This window comes from Eleutherodactylus coqui, chromosome 5, assembly GCF_035609145.1.
Source record: "Eleutherodactylus coqui strain aEleCoq1 chromosome 5, aEleCoq1.hap1, whole genome shotgun sequence".
In the NCBI taxonomy this organism is placed as follows: Eukaryota; Metazoa; Chordata; class Amphibia; order Anura; family Eleutherodactylidae; genus Eleutherodactylus; species Eleutherodactylus coqui.
Window position 1 is genome coordinate 98,522,904 of NC_089841.1, and position 16,783 is coordinate 98,539,686.

At 42.0% G+C, this 16,783-nt stretch overlaps 1 protein-coding gene across 2 annotated transcripts in view; it reads right to left on the bottom strand.

Annotated features, from left to right (window-relative positions):
• Positions 1–7,014: 7,014 nt before the first annotated feature.
• Positions 7,015–16,783, bottom strand: part of SSBP2 (single stranded DNA binding protein 2) — a 182,069-nt gene continuing 172,300 nt past the window's right edge. For both annotated transcript variants that reach the window (XM_066602954.1, XM_066602953.1), the window contains 7 exons: positions 14,882–14,917; positions 13,493–13,547; positions 13,006–13,076; positions 12,736–12,814; positions 11,296–11,324; positions 9,142–9,240; positions 7,015–7,594 (listed from right to left, as the gene is read on the bottom strand). In XM_066602954.1, the coding sequence (XP_066459051.1) occupies positions 7,565–7,594; positions 9,142–9,240; positions 11,296–11,324; positions 12,736–12,814; positions 13,006–13,076; positions 13,493–13,547; positions 14,882–14,917 (399 nt within the window). In that variant the 3' untranslated portion in view covers positions 7,015–7,564. The remainder of the gene's footprint in view (positions 7,595–9,141; positions 9,241–11,295; positions 11,325–12,735; positions 12,815–13,005; positions 13,077–13,492; positions 13,548–14,881; positions 14,918–16,783) is intronic.

Sequence of the window (16,783 nt, forward strand, 5' to 3'; positions counted from 1 at the left end):
AACCACTGTGCCTCCACTCTTTTGACTGCTCCTTGGTTTCAAGGTCACATAAATAAATCCAGGTCTCATCCATAGTGACCAGTCGATCCAGGAAGTTCTTATCAGTCCGGAAACGCTGACAAATGGACCAGGAAGTTTTCACTCGCATGCTTTTCTGATCTGTTGTCAAACATTTGGGGACCCACTTTGCAGATCGCTTCTTCATGTTCAAATGTTCATGGATAATGACACAAACACGTTCACGAGAAATCCCCATGATGTCTGCTATTCCTTTAGCTGACATTAGCCGATTCTCCAGTATGAGGTTGTGCACAGCATCAACGATCTCCGGAACAACAACCTCTCTCGGTCGTCCAGGACGTTCCCCATCCTTGGTGCTGAAGTGGCCCATTTTAAATTTGGCAACCCAGTTCTAAACTGTAGAATATGAAGGGCATTGATCCCCCAATGTCTGCGACATATCACCATGAATATCCTCGCGGACTTTCCTTGCAGAAACAAGAATTGTATCACTCCCCTGCTCTCATTTGCTGTGAATATCGCCTTAGATTCCATTTTGTTTTCCCGCGTGCCTAGATCACTGTTGCCATAAGCTACAAACACAACATTTTGAAAACATATATTAGAGACATAAGGCTTTCATGTGATGCAACATTTGTTACCATAGAAACAAAAAAAGAACACAAAGCCAAAGACTTATCAGCACCCCCTCATAGTGGCGTTATATTTACATAAATCACACTGCTGGATGAACTGCCTAACAATCGAAAAAGTGAACAAACAGAACGATACTACGATCAGTGTGCCAATCAGCGCCCAGGATACAGAACACATTCCATCAGCCAATAGTGTGCCATGTACAATCTCACATTGGCAAGCGCTAGTGGCGTACTGTATTTCCTGTATGCAGCCGCAATCATTGAACGGCGATATAGCGAGGGATCACTGTATATTACTGCAACTGTTCTAAAGGCCCAAATGCTATGGGGGTTACCCAGGTTCACAAATGTTGCTCCTTTCAGGTACGTTAACACGTTGTATTAGTCAGCTCGACAGGAAAGGTCAAGGTGGTGTTCGGCTCAGCATACAGCCTTCCTTAGACCTCGGGCTGCACACAACCCATCTTCATTACAATCCAGCACACGTTTCTCACAGGCTGGACAGAGAGCAGACATTTTTAAAAGACTTTTAAGAAACAGTGCCATTCTTGTCCATGGGCTGTGTTTGGTATTGCACCTCTGACTCTTGTGGCTGGTATCTTGTTTCCACCTCCCCCTAAGGGTTTTTTTTGAGTGCTGCTGTACCCTTTCTCTTTTTGGTATTGCAGCTCAGTCCTGTTCTTGTAGAGGGACTATTCCAAGCAGAGTCTATGGTCAGTGCCAGAACACACTGGGGTCAGAGCCGAAGCTGATGCTCTGACCCATGTAATAGCAGGCGCAGCTCCCACTGATTTTAATAAGAGCTGCTTCTGCAATTACAAGTGCCAGCCACTATACAGGGTTCAGAGCAGTGGTTTCTGCCCTGCCCCAATGTATCCTTGCACGAAAGGCGTCAACTGCCTGGAAAACCCCTTCAACTTTGTAACAGAGTACTTCAGTCCAAAATGAAGAGATACTTTTTAGTGATTTTGCCCATGTGCTGGTATAACAGTCCTATTGTTTCTTATTTTGTGGGGCTACCAAAATATTTTTGGATTTTTTTTGTTGTTTAAATATCTTCTTTAGAGAGATCGTGTATATGTATGTGTGTATATATATATATATATATATATATATATATATATATATATACACATACACACAGTGACAATTTGGAAATGTCAGCTCAATGGAATCACCATCTTTCTGGTAAGACAGTTGGCACACACATGAAATATACTCAAAGACACAAGATTCTGGCTTAAAACTGGTCTATGCCAGCTTTTATTCACTTCACAATGACAGAACGCATCAACAATAAAATAAACCTTGGCCATCTGGCCACTTACTAAACATTAGCATCCTCTCTATCAGACACTGGTTCTACCATCTGGTAGACTCAAACATAGCACAGTGTGTTGTTACCCTTTTAGTGCTGCACAGCTCCTGCACCTCATTAACACCAACACAGGGAAACAGTCTTTAGGGCTCAGTCAGACGGGTGTTTTTTTGCTGCGCATGGTTTTTGCCTTTGCGATTCGCATCTATATAGAACCAATGCTTTTAAATGGTAGCGGTCACATGTCCGATTTTTACATGAGCATAAAATTCGCACCCATAGAACATATGGGTGTTAACGGACGTGGTCACATGATTTTTTTTAAAAGTGCGAATAAACGCATGTAAAAAAAAAAAAAATGCCCATCTGAGTGAGCCCTTAATCTGGCTCCATAGTGGCATAAACCTGCCACTAACTTCATATAATACAGGGTGGGCCCCAGAAAATTATTCCAGTACTACACGCCTATGAAAGCCGTTGAAAAGAAAATCTGACTTTCTTGCCCATAGTAACCAATCACAGTCCAGCTTTCATTTTACCTCAGCAGTATAAGACATGAAAGCTGAGCTGTGATTGGTAGCTATTAGAGATGAGCGAACGTACTCGTAATGAGTACTTACGCACCCGAGTACCGCCATTTTCGAGTACTTCAGTATTCGGGGGGCGCCGGGGGGGCGGGGAGAGGCGCGGCGGTGCGGGGGGTAGCAGCGGGGAACAGGGGGGAGCCCTCTCTCTCTCCCTCTCCCCCCCACTCCCCGCTGCAACCCCCCGCGCCGCCACGGCGCCCCCCGAATTTTTTCGCCCGAGTACGGAAGTACTCGAAAATCGCGGTATTCGGGCGAAAAAGGGGCGGGGCCGAGCACGTTCGCTCATCTCTAGTAGCTATGATTTTCTTTTAGACAACTTTCATAAGAGTGTGGTGCTGGACTACTTTTCTGTGGCCCACCCTGTAGATGCTATGGTGATGATAAGTGAGTGTGAGGCATAGCATGTAGTTACATAATGCATACAAGAGGGCAGAGTTGTTTTGATAACAAACCACAGTACATCAGGCTAAGATGTGTATATGTATGTATATTATATTATATTATTTACCTCGTTTTTACGTTGGTTTGGTTTGTTTTTTAATTTGAAGTCAGTGGCAAAAAACAATTCTGCAAAAATAGCAGCGCTTGTGTTAGTGTGCCATGTGGCCATCTTTTACCAGTACAAGCCACATAGTCAAATACTACAATTGCAGTTTGTCGTCATGTGATACAATATCGCTATATGTACAGATACCCCTAAAGAATGGTCATGTGGCCGTGTGCTCTAAAGTCAGGTATACCAAATGAATATGTATGGTCTCAAATGAACAGGGTGGCTACGATAACAGTTTTAGTTGGCATGGGCTATGTGTGTGGTTTTTGTCTTTCCATTTTGTTTTTTTTCTCCTACATAATATTCCCCTGAAGAGGTTATAAAAGACATCAGGGGAGGGGGGCATTCACACTTTTTTCATTTTGTAGTTATCCATTTTTACTGGATTATCCACAGGAGCCCCAGTTACAGGGTAAACCAGCCGCCATTGTGACATTAGACCAGCTTATTCATGCCATGAGCCCTTATCAATCATATCATTGCCAGGTCCACTGCCTCATACACCACATAGCATTCATTGAGTTCTATATAGAGTAGCAAGGAGAAGATGTAAATATTTATAAACTTCTTTTATCTTCTCCTCTGGGTCCCAGGCTTTCTCTGACAGCTGGGCATCCAACCAGCTCCTGCTAAACTGTAGGAATGGGAACTTTAAACCTACATTGTACATTTGGAATAGTGTGGGTTTAAAGCCCAAGAACACTCTTACAAATGGTTAAATAGAAATGAGCTGCAATAAGGGCCCATGCAGATGGGCGTATACGAGTTGTACCAAAAATTCATCTGTGTGCTGTCCGTGGGGTGGGAGCAATGGACATTGCATGTGCAACTCTTGGCCGTATTGCATACCAGAATAGAACACGTAGCGATTTTATTTAATGGTCTATGTGAAAAAGCGCTCATGTGATTAGCATAATTGGCCACAATAAGTCTGTCCACTGTCCGAGTAATGTATGGATGGGATATATGCCCAACTGAATGGGCCCTTACAGACCGTGTGACTCTTGTCCATGAACTGTTTGCTGTTTCTTCCAATCTTCTACAACTTCTTTAGGCTTTATCTCCTATAGCTATGAATTATCTACAGGTCTTCATCCGAATACACTACAAAGTTTAGTTTTGGAATATGTCATTAAGGCTGCATTGACACAAAACGTATATCAGCTCAGTTTTCACACCGAGCCGATATACGTCGTCCTCATCTGCAGGAGGGGGGGGGGGGGAGGGGGGGGGGGGAGATGGAACTGAGCTCCCGCCCCCTCTCTGCCTCCTCTCCACCCCTCTGCACTATTTGCAATGGGGAGAGGTGCGACGGGGCTAATTCTCGGAACTTAGCCCCGCCCCGTCTCCTTTCATTGCAAATAGTGCAGAGGGGCGGAGAGGAGGCAGAGGGGGCGGGAGCTCAGTTCCTGCTCCTGGCTCTTCCATCCTCCCCCCCCTGCAGATGAGGACGACGTATATCGGCTCGGCGTGAAAACCGAGCCGATATACGTTCGTGGGAATGCAGCCTAAGGGCAGCAAAGTAAAAATGTCACACATGTAACATACACTTGGGTCCTGCCACATGAGAAGGAGCTCTCATGCAATGCACTTGTTTTCTCCACTAACTTATTTACGATGCAGTATGTTGGTATTGATACAGATCCTGTTGAAAGCATCATAACATGTGTTTCTGATTCATCACAGGGAAACCATCAGTTTTCAATCCAATACTATCACAAAGACCAGAGTGTCAATCAGTGGACCAAGCCCAAAGATGGATCCATAGGGTTTGGTACAATGAAGAAAGAAAAGATAATATTGGGAGGTGTCTCTACAATCCTGGACTGGATCCCAATATTTCCATTGCCCCTTTAAAAAAAAAAATGTACTTACAGTATTCTTCTTCTAGTGGAGAGGGTAGGTTTGCAATTAAATTCCAAGTTTTAGATAGGGATTAGCACAGAGAAGTTGTCTTCTGCAAGTTAGTATCTCTGCTCCATGTATGGGGAAATCACCCTTATGTGAAAGATGCATGAGCCAACACTGAAGATACTTTCACACACAATGAAGTATTCCACAAGGCACTGCAGAATATGTTGCTGTCAAAATTCAACAGTTCAGTGTCAAAATCTGCATTTAAACAAGACGCCACAGAATATACGGTCATGTGGGAAAATCTGCTCTAAAATTTGCATGTCTAAATGCTGATTTTTAGGCGAAATTGCTGGAAGAAATTTTAAATCTGCCTCAAAATCCACATCAGACATGCAGATTCTGGAGCAGATTTTTCTGCAAGGCTGTACATACTGCAGGGTCTTGCAGAATATTCCGGTGTGTGTGTGAAAGCACCTTTAGGCTGCCTTCACACAGGCAGTAAATGCTGTGTAAATTCTGCAGTATTCACAGTGCGAGTCATGTGGAGATTTCAGAAATCTCCGTCACATGGTATGAAAATTTTGCATGTCGAATCTGCAGAGTTCCGCAAAATTAGGCCAAAGTCGCCCCATTTAGGCAAGAATTTAGCTACCTTGGGTTTTCTGCTGGTGGAATACCCACAGCGATTCCGCCACGTGGCAAGGCATCCTTAGGGGGTCTTCACAAGGGACGTAAATGCTGTGGAATGCCTGCAACTGAATTTGCTATGGAAAATCTGCAGCATTTTCACATACAATATAGGAGGATGGGATTTTAATAATCTGATCCACATGGAGCAGAAAAAGTTTGCTCAGAATCTGCAGTGTACTTGGGATATGCTGCAAATTCTAAATCTGTTAATTTATGCAGATTTCAACGTGTAAAGCACAAAGGTTAAACCTGTGACAAATCCACAGCAAAATCTGCAGCATAAGTGTGGATTTGCTGCAGAATATCTGAAGAGAATGCACATTGGTAGATCTGAAAAGGTGCAGATTGTGCCGTCGGTTTTGATGTGGATTAGCTGCGGCTTTCAATCTTTGCATTTCAAATGTCAAACTGCAGTATAAACGGACATGCTGTGAATTTAGGATCCACCACATATTACAAATACGCAGCGGATTCTGCTTGGAATTTTTCCCTCTATATGGATGATATTTTTGTAAATCCCACACTAAAATTGTTGCAGATTTTCCGCAGCAAATTCCACTGCGGAAAACTCGTATGTGAAGGCACCCTTAGGGTATGATAACACATCGTGGAAAAATTCGGAACTATATTCCACACTCCAATTTTGATGCAGATTTTGACCGTGGAATTCATTCATTACCATGTTGCGATGAAAGAATTCCATGGTGAACATCCAAGACCTTTAAGCAAAAAATAGAGCATGCTGTGGATTTCGAAATCCACAGCAATACTTGATTGCACTGCAGATTCTTTTCACTGTTTGCTGAACCCCGTTCTCTTACTGTATATTGCTGCGAGACTTCGCAGAATTGCCGTGTGATCTCACCCTTACACAAAAAGCAAATCCTTCATACAAAATACTACTGAATAACTACCAAGGACCGATTCCTTTTAGCTATCCCCCTTTCACCCCCAGTGAATAATGCCCAAGCCTCCATGTATCTGACAGGCTGTAGTGTAACCAATGTGTATATTGGATAGAAATTGATATGCACAATACTGCTTCTTAATGCTGCCTGTAAAGGATATTTTAGGCTTCACTCTTGGCCAGTATAGGTTTTACGCTGCAATAAGAAAAATAAGTTGCTTTATTTGTGTTAGTTATCATCTTTGTAATATTAACAACTCTCGAGAATGAAAAAAAATGTATAATGTCTTCAAAGCACTAAAATAATCAAGTCCTTGTGTCTTTCTTGAAGTTTTCATTTTTATATACAAAATTGCACCTTTACACAAGTCTCTCAAATGACATAATCGAATTTCCCAGACCCATCAGTCAGTTATTCATAGGATAACTTGTATCAAAAGCAATTTAATAAAAGCACTCGTAAGCATTTTATTCCTATCCATGATTGCAGACATTTACAAAAACCAGAACAACATTTCAGTTTACCTTAAAAAATAACTTATTAAGCAGTGATATACACAGCACAAAATAGTTCAGGGAGAAAATGCGACAATTTATAATTCAAAAATGTAAACGTGGAAACAAAAAAAAAAGATGGAACAGAAGTCTCTATGTCTCGCTACTTAAGATGGCATGTGATAATATCCTTTTACAATGTCCTGTGGGAATATATATATATTTATATATATTTATATATATGTACAGATGATAAATTGCAGTTCTGTTTAGGGCAAATTTTTACATATGCCGCTCTTTACAGTCGCTTGAGTTTACGCTTGGACCCGCTTCTTCACAAACAGGGTAAATGGCAAGATATAGAAAGAAAAAAGGTTTCATGTGATGGGGACCAGGATCCTTAAGTTAAATGGCATGGTGATGAATGGTTCTCCTCAAGGGCAGATCTGTGAAGAGGGCTAACTCACTGCAGTCTTCATGACGAGACACGTTGATGAATCACACACTCATTGTCATGCTAGGAGAATACTGTAGAGAGATCAAGAGTTAGCAATGTGGACTTATTTTACATAGGGCAATATACACTGTGATGGACTCTAAGCAGGGGCGGTGCCTACAGAGCCTCCTTCCTGGAGGAGCATCTTCTCGTCAGTTTATTTCTCTCTTCCCGAGAGGTTTCTGCTTCTTCTGCAGAGACAAGCGGGAAGTTCTTGTTCGAGATCAGATCATCATAAGTAGTAATTGACCCAAGACCAGAAGTTGAGCTATTATTACAGTGATAAAGCAAAAAAAAGGAAAACTGGTCCGGCACTGAAATAAAATCCGAGTTATTTATTGAATGAGTCAAAGACTGTATTTTATTCCAGTGCTGGACTATTTTGCCTTTTTGTTACATCACCACACTCAAGTTATCAAAGCATTGTTGTATTAGGATACTGGACACTGTTAAAGGGGTTGTCCCGCGGCAGCAAGTGGGTCTATACACTTCTGTATGGCCATATTAATGCACTTTGTAATGTACATTGTGCATTAATTATGAGCCATATAGAAGTTATAAAATGTTTTTCACTTACCTGTTCCGTTGCTGGCGTCCTCGTCTCCATGGTTGCCGTCTAATTTTCGCCATCTAATGGCCAAATTAGACGCGCTTGCGCAGTCCGGGTCTTCTGCTTTCTCAATGGGGCTCCGTGTAGCTCCGCCCCGTCACGTGCCGATTCCAGCCAATCAGGAGGCTGGAATCGGCAATGGACCGCACAGAAGCCCTGCGGTCCACCGAGGGAGAGGATCCCGGCGGCCATCTTCACCGGGTAAGTAAGAAGTCACCGGAGCGCGGGGATTCAGGTAAGCGCTGTCCGGTGTTCTTTTTTAACCCCTGCATCGGGGTTGTCTCGCGCCGAACGGGGGGAGGGGGGGAGGGGTTGAAGAAAAAAAAAAAACCCGTTTCGGCGCGGGACAAGCCCTTTAATATATGGGATAAGCACAAGTTTACCTTTGTTACCTTTTACAGTGGTATTTGGTCTCGGGCAACTTCCACAACTTGTCTCTGCAGCAGAGAGTGTCTTTTTACCTCCAGGAATTGGACAATTAGAAAATATTGACCATTTCCACAGTGATGAAAGACTTTCAAAACAGGAAAAGAATTCAGAAATCTATAGTTAAAGTGAACCTCTAGTCTCGGGATAAAATTCTGTCCCTGAACCACCATTGGTGGTGTAAGCTACCAATGCACTATATCTACTCTCTGACTGGCCAGAGCTGCTCACATGATCAGCAGTGGGCAATCAGAGTACATTAGTTAATTAGAAAATTGCTGCAGCCATCTTGGAATGACCAAAAAGAAGGTCAAGAACTAGATCAGAGGAGCGTCAGAGAAGAACAAATGTAGGTAATATACAGTCTTCCACCTCCTGGTGCTAGTCATAATTTGTTCAGAAGCCGGAGGGTAGCTTTAACACAAATAAGATCTGCCGTTATTCTTAACGCAGCAGAGGATTAAAATCCATGAATATTTGTGATTTTTCTATAAAATGCCATCTAAATGGTACGCTAGAATAAACAGGACATAAGACACTTACACTCTCGCTCTGAAAGGGGTTTAAGAAGTTTCCACCCATTTCTCCGTCATCTCGTGGTGTGCCTGGCTGGTTACTCAGGCTCATGTTGTTCGGAGAGTTCTGCGAGTGGGATTGAGATACAAACGTTAAGCAAGACAGTGCATCCATATATAGGCATTTGTGTGCTACAGGAAAGGAAACAAGTCAATTTAAGAATAATTAATCACTTATATTAGCCCATAGAAGTACAGGGCAAAGCTCTTGCCAGGAAACCCAAATATTACTCAATAACCTTTTAATTTTTGTATAGTTCCCTAAGAAATTGACCTGGACGAAGATAGGAGCAGATTTATGAAAACAGCGTTTAATTAAGTGCCCATAGAGCACTTTTCAGTTTTCAAACTGGAACCATCACACCTCTCAGTGAAGTGGACGGTATCCTTGACGTTGAGACGTGACCACCAAACAGTTGTGTGACCCAGTTGAACAGCATGCATTTATTTTTCATGAATTCTGGCCAATGGGTTCATTCGAACAATGTCAAAGGGCATTTCAGAAAAAGTATGATGAAGGAAGTGCAGTGACAAAATCCTGTATTCACAAACTGGTAAAAAATCTGAGACACCCAGAAGTGTTTTGGTTCAACACACAGGAGGCAGGAAGGATCGATTGCTGGCATCGTCACTAAAATCCTTAGGGTATGTCCAAAGGGAAAGGATTTGCTGTGAACATTCCGCCGCATGAAATCTGCATCAAAAACCGTGCCATTTGGTGTGGGTTTGGCATGGAAGTTGGTGCAGAATTTCCCCCTCATTTGAAGAGGTGGATTCCTCACCAAAAATCTGCAGTTATAACTGACCCGCCGTTCCGCACTGCACGTCTATTTTCACAGCGGATTTTTTTTTTCTTCAGCGTGCAGAACAGATTCTTAAAATCTCATCTACTTTGCCAATACTGTATATGTCACAGATTTTCTATGCGGAGGGTCTGCATGGGAAATCCGTGGCAAATCCGCACCATATGAATATAGTTTCTTGAAAAAGTCTGCAATAGCATAACATTATTTATTCCACGTCAAAGAGCTGCTAAAACGCGAAACTGCAATCCTATCATATTCTTTTCATAGTCCAGAGGGGCTTCCAGTGGATTTGGAGAAATGTGTACGATACGGTTTATGTTTGAGGCTCTCAAAGACACAGTATGGCAGGAGGTTGCTGCCATTATCGAGGTCACATCAGCAGATGTCTTCCAATATACAGACTGGCATACAAAAGTGCTTGGATGCCGAGGGGCCATTCTCAGCAGATGCTCTAGGCAGACCTCGTTTTGTAACATACAACGTAAATGCAGATCAATTTTCATAAGGAACCAGACAAAAAATAAAAACTAACTGAGGACTGTTCGGGTTTCCTAGCGGGAGAATCACCTTGTAGAATATTCGCCAATAAAGTGGATCTGTCTATCACAGCATACACCATAAATGTCTGGTAGATGTGGATTCCAAAGTTGGGAACCTAACCTATCAGACAAATGGAGGAACCCTCGATACCTGTTGCTCCACTCAAGGTGGCCAAAAACTGCTGCATTCAAATGGAGAATGTGTGGAGAGTTGTCTACACATACGTATACACAGCACTTTACTTTCAAGTCTACGGGAATTAGGAAACAGCAGTGCAAAACTTGGTTTATATTTAATTATTGGCCATTCCGAAAATAATAATAAAAATTATAATGTGGTGGCTTCCCTGCAGAGAAATCTCAGATAACCACTGGCTCTCCAGGAAGGACGTTGCCATACATCATAGCCTCAACGACTAGTGTAGCGGTGTCATGGGGTATTGGGGTTAACAGCATGCCTTACTCTATAGGTCTTGAGTTGAAAAGATGTAATAACTATAATAGATGTCTAATAACACAATGTCACACAGGCCTTGTAGCATAACAATACAGTACAGTAAAGGGCGATTCAAAGCTAGGGCAATGTAGTATATCTTCCGAACAATAAAGAGATACAAGTAGGAAACTTTGTAGAACACCTAGTTGAGTGGAGGAAAACTTTTTGACACTATGGTGGTGCCTGTTGACAAGCTTGGTAGCAGCAATTTTGGACTGAGCCCAAGAAACGTTAATGAAAAAAGGTCATAGGATACAGGATTTAAGAATTTCATCACTTACCTTGGAAATACTGTCCATGTCCCCTGAGCCTAAAAAAAACAAAGCAATAATTAGTGATTCCTATGTACTGACCCAAGGTAGAGCGTACAAAGTAACAGTGGCAGTCAACAATACTGCACATGGTAAGAATTTTCATTCTTCATCCATTCCTACAGTCATTTGTAAGTAGCTTAGTAGTCGTCATTCTCAGAGTCAATGGTACTTAATAATTATGCACCCAAGCATACAGGTCACAAGGTTGGCATCATTAGAGTGATGTGGATTTATGTGGTGTTAAGAGAAAAGCCAAGGATTAATACAATAGACTCATCCTTGAGCTGCAACAGAATCCAGCTGAGGATATGCTGAAATCATACAAAGTACAGTTTAACGTTATCCTGGACTTGGATGTCAGATCTGTGGAGGTCCAACTCCTAGAACCTCCTCCAATCAGCTGTTTAAAGGGACTGTGGCGTTCAGGCAAGCAATTTGGCCACTTCCTCAGCCTGTGATATCACAATTAATCGGTCGCATGGACTTTCTGGAACTCTGTATCATTCAAGTGAATGGGACTGAACTGCAATATCAGGAACAGTCTCTACAAAATGTAAAGAACAGTGCCTGGTGTATAATGAAGAGAACACAGCTCTTCCTTCAAGTTACTGAATGGTGAGGATGCCAAGAGTTGGACAGCAAATGATTGAAATTAAAGGGGTTGTGCCAAGTTATAAAATTATACCCTATCCACCCACCAATTGAGAATGGTGTTTCCGAAGATCCCTGTATGAATGGAGCAGAGGTCCCGCATGCATGTTACTGCTCCGTGCATTTCAATGGGAGCGCCACAAGTTGCTGAGTATTTAAACTCAGCAATTTCCAACATTTCCATCGGTATAAATGGAGCGGCAGTGTGCTTCCTCGATCTCTGTTCCACTCATACAAGGACGCCCGTTTTCAGGATAGTGAGGTTTCTAGCGCTTGGACCCTCACCAATCAAAGTTATACCCTACCCTATGGATAGGGGATAGCCTTATAACTTGTCAAAACCTCTTTAATATCTAAGTCCTTTACGACTACCTTAATAGGCACAAAATAACTGAAGCAAAGTACTGATGTTGAAAACTATACATATGATTAAACTGGAAATCAATGTTCAAAAGTGGAGTTCTGCTTTCAGAACAGATCAGTGCTAAGCATAGAGCCAGTGAGATGCAATTAGTGTTGAAGGACGTGACTGCAGCAAAATCCATATATACCACACATGCTCTAAAGGCTGCACAAAGCGCACAACTTCGGAGCCATGATCAATGAATGGTAGCTTCCTGTATGCAGACACTTGTAAATGGGAGTATACTAAGTAGAGGTTGAAAAGTTGTTTGCCAATAGCTTGCTGTGCATCTAAAGAGTTTCATAAATCTGACGTTTGTATTAGATTATACAATTGATAAATACAGGGATTACCTAATGAGCCATTTATATGGTGCGGTTCCATGCCACCTAAACCACTCATTGGACCGTCTGATCCAGGTCCCATGGGGAACTAGTATAAAAGAAATAAGGTAAGTACTGCAGTGTGTATACTGACAGTCTTCATATGACATAATATATAAGGTTAGACAGTAAGGACAGGTTGTAGCTATGATGTAAATCTACGAAAACATGCAGAAGATTGGCTAAAGCCTAACTCTCGAGACTGATTAACAGAATCTACCGCACTTCATCCCAGCTTACGTTAGGTCTGTTGGCGCCAGGAGGTACTGCATTCATTAATGTGTACATATTGTCTCCAGAATTTGTGGAATCTGAAACAGAAGGATACAAATAATGTATGAAAGGAGGGCCTGTGCTCATATCCAGCAGCTGTGTAGAGGGCACGTTAGTGAAGATTAATATTCTATATAGTGTGTGAGCTTCGAGCCTACCCACGTATGTGTACATGAATCCTCCTGAAGAATTTAGCCCTCTACTGCAAGTGTGAAAAGTTGTTATAAATTTGTACTTCCCAATTCTTCGATGGCTTTGCGATTTGAAATTGCCTCTTAATATGGTTACTTTCATGTGTTCCATGTTGTGTCTGTGACTATAAAAGTGCTCCGCCACAGGTAATTCTGTTTCTCTCCTTAATTGTGTGACGATGACACACATACCTATATACACATATACAGCATGTATGCAGCAAAGCCAATGCATTTCCATAAAAATGGGAGAATAAACCTACCTGCAGGACTGGGCATGATGGGAGTGCCCGGAGGACCACCACCACCAGGAGGACCCTGCAAACAAATGTATAAAATGGTTCATATTCCATCACAGGAGCATAAACTAAGTCTTGACTGTCCAAAAAGTATCCATTGCATATAACCTTTAATAGGGATACCCAATACAAGCTAATAGAAATCAATGCACAATTTGCATGTTTTTTTGTTAAAACACCTTTTATATGAACATGTATGTAAATAAAAAATCCAGATTCAGTTTTGTGAATTCTGGCTACCAAATATTGCCTTCTACTGATTACCAAAGGGTTATTGTTGCATTATTAGACACCGCCATCTACAGAAGCCAAAAGTAGCTAGTATGTAATGTACTACAAGACGGATCCTCATTAGACCCAAATATTAATCATCACTCTTTTGAGAGGGGACTTATTATATTTACTGGAAGACACTCACTATTCTGTGGTGTATTTAACTGTTGGGAAGGTTGGGGTAGCCAGACTATCATGAAAAGGTGTAGTGGGACTGATATGGCTTATACAGCCAAATCGACTTGAGAAGCAAAAAAATGCAAAGCGTAAAACCAAGTCCCTTTATTGCCCCCGCTTCCTACATCAGAAGTGATCTTGAGGCTTAATGCATGTACAAGTGCCAGCATCTCTTCAGAACTATGCTGCAAAATCTACTGAGAACACAACAGGAGCGTGAAGCTCCCGCTTATGTTAGCAGCTGGCAAGGTCTTCGACTAACAAGTGATGCCCAAAGATAAACGAGTAACACCTTAGTAAATGGCAAAGACACAAAAGAGTAGCTAAACTAGAATAGAAGTACAATGGGAAATTCTTTTTGAAGCCTTCCTGAAACTTATTTTATAATCTAATTTAATAGTTAAAAGAAAGTTTTTGTAGCCTTCACAATAAGTAATCCACATGAAACAAGTGGTTAAACGCTACAATAAAAGAGGCATTTAAATTATACAAGCGGAACGTATACTGTTGTTTTCTATGTTTTCTCCGCCAGTAGTTTTATAGGTCCTCCATAAACTGACCACATTACTGCATACCTCTCCGAGCAAACAGCGGAATTAATCAATGGATTTCGAAATTCTCATTGTTGCAAATGATTCTGAAGTACCTTTTAACAGTCACATGGATTGCGCTGGATGTTATTATGTAGGAAAGCCTGGCTCTCCCTACATCTGTGCGCAGATTGGTAACGGTTCTTCAAACGAATATCAACATATGCACATTAAACGTCAGACAAAACACGGCTCAGATGTTCGCTCCGCAGACAATACTCAAGGGCTCCTCTTAACATCTGGATAACTATTTCTTTGACTAAATAAAATGTAACATCAATTCCAATGAGCAAACAAAACCAGATGAACTTACTACATAATTCCCGGGAGACGCAGACGAGTAGGGTATCTAAAAGCAAATAAAAATCAAAGTTACTCTCTTATTGTTCAGAGAGAACATCTATTGATTGCTTCCTTGGTGGGGAAATTTTGCTTGCAGGACATATTGTCGTCTATTGTTACATTAGTCCAGCCTGCGACACAGACATAACGAAAAAACGAAGCAGACACACATAACACAGGAGCAGATGCTTCAAAAAGTGCCCATACATGTAAGAGGAAAAAAAAATCATATAAACCTGCCAATTTCACTTGGACCGACCAACTAACTTATGTGTATGAGGGTGTACCGACTCTACCCCGATGGCAGAGGATAGTGTAAAGGATCAGCATGTTGGATTTCAATTGGGCTGATTCTTGGTTCTTACGGGAGATCAGCCACTGACAGAAGTGCTTATTTCCCGTTAAAAAAAAACAAAAAAAAACAACACACGGAGCCAAATGTCCCTGAGTGCACATACCGTATATCAGGTGTGTCTGGCTAGCTTTACGCCTAAGCCAGACACAACCAACCTGATTTTAATGCACTTGTTGCACTGATCCAGCATTTGCAGCCAGACAGGAAAATGCTGGATGGAACATTTTATGTCAGATACCATGGAGGATTCTTAAGAACCCCAATGAGGGGGTGGATTCCGCACAGGAATCCGGAATTCCGGAGGAGGCAGGCTTTCCGTGCCCTGCAGTGGGTTGTCCGCTGCGGACATTCCGCTGGCAATTCCGCCCCATGGGAACCCAACCTAAAGGTAAATGCTGTATGCAAAGCAGAGTATCCCAGGCAAACTAATTATACCTGAAGGCTGAACTGCCCTGTGGGTAGTTCAGTCAGGTATAGCACTTATTTGATTGGTGTTATAAGGGCATGTAATTAAAAGACTTGAGAGGTCAGTCTACATTATGATTATTACTTATTGGTCCCGAGCAGTATTGAGCGAACTGAACCAGTAGAACTTTGCAAAAAACCTGTTTTGAGTTCGCGGCAGACCGAACTTCTAGCAAAGTTCAACCCGAAACAGGGTTCTACTGGTTTGGTTTGCTTAACACTAGTCCTGAACACTGGTGTAGAACAAGGTCTAAGAGTCATAAAGATCATCTGGTTCCACAAATGGGAAACACATTTTGAGACTTCTCTTATCGACCTTGCAAGTAAGAGGACTACATTTGCAACAATTAGCCTATCCAATAAGCTTCTATATACGGGTTTGAGAAATCAATAAAAAAAGGTAAGTAACATTTAGATTGATTTATAAAAGCTGGTGAAGAGTAGCTTCTCATTCAAACCCCCAGATGCAAGACTAAGATTATGGATCTATCCTGACTTGCACCATAGGAGCTGCGGAACAGCATCCCCTCCTCTGTTATTAATTACAATATTCTCCCCCTGGGGGTTTACTACTCTTTACCAGCTTTTACAAAAGTCATTCTAAATGATACTTCTCTTTTTTCATTGATTTCTCAGATCTACATACACAAGCGTCTTGGATTGGCTAATCATTGCAAACTTGGTCATCTTACTTGCCAGTTCGATAGGAGTACTTTCGAGATATATTTTCCCTGGTGGAACAAGATTTAGTAGTGGGGGTTAGATTGACATGTGGGCCATCAGCCTTTCGTGTAAGCGCTATTTGTTTAGGTACTTGTGCTGCTTGCCATGCTCCTACTGCCATGTGTCTACAGAAAATATATATATAGTTTTTTTTCCCTCTCTCCTACACACAACTAATAGAGATGAGCGGGTATACTCGCTAAGGCTAACTACTCGAGCGAGTAGTGCCTTTGTTGAGTATCTGCCCACTCGTGTCTAAAGATTCGGGTGCCGGCGGCGGGCGGGGAGCGGCGGGGGAGAGCGGGGAGGAACGATCCCTCTCTCCCGCCG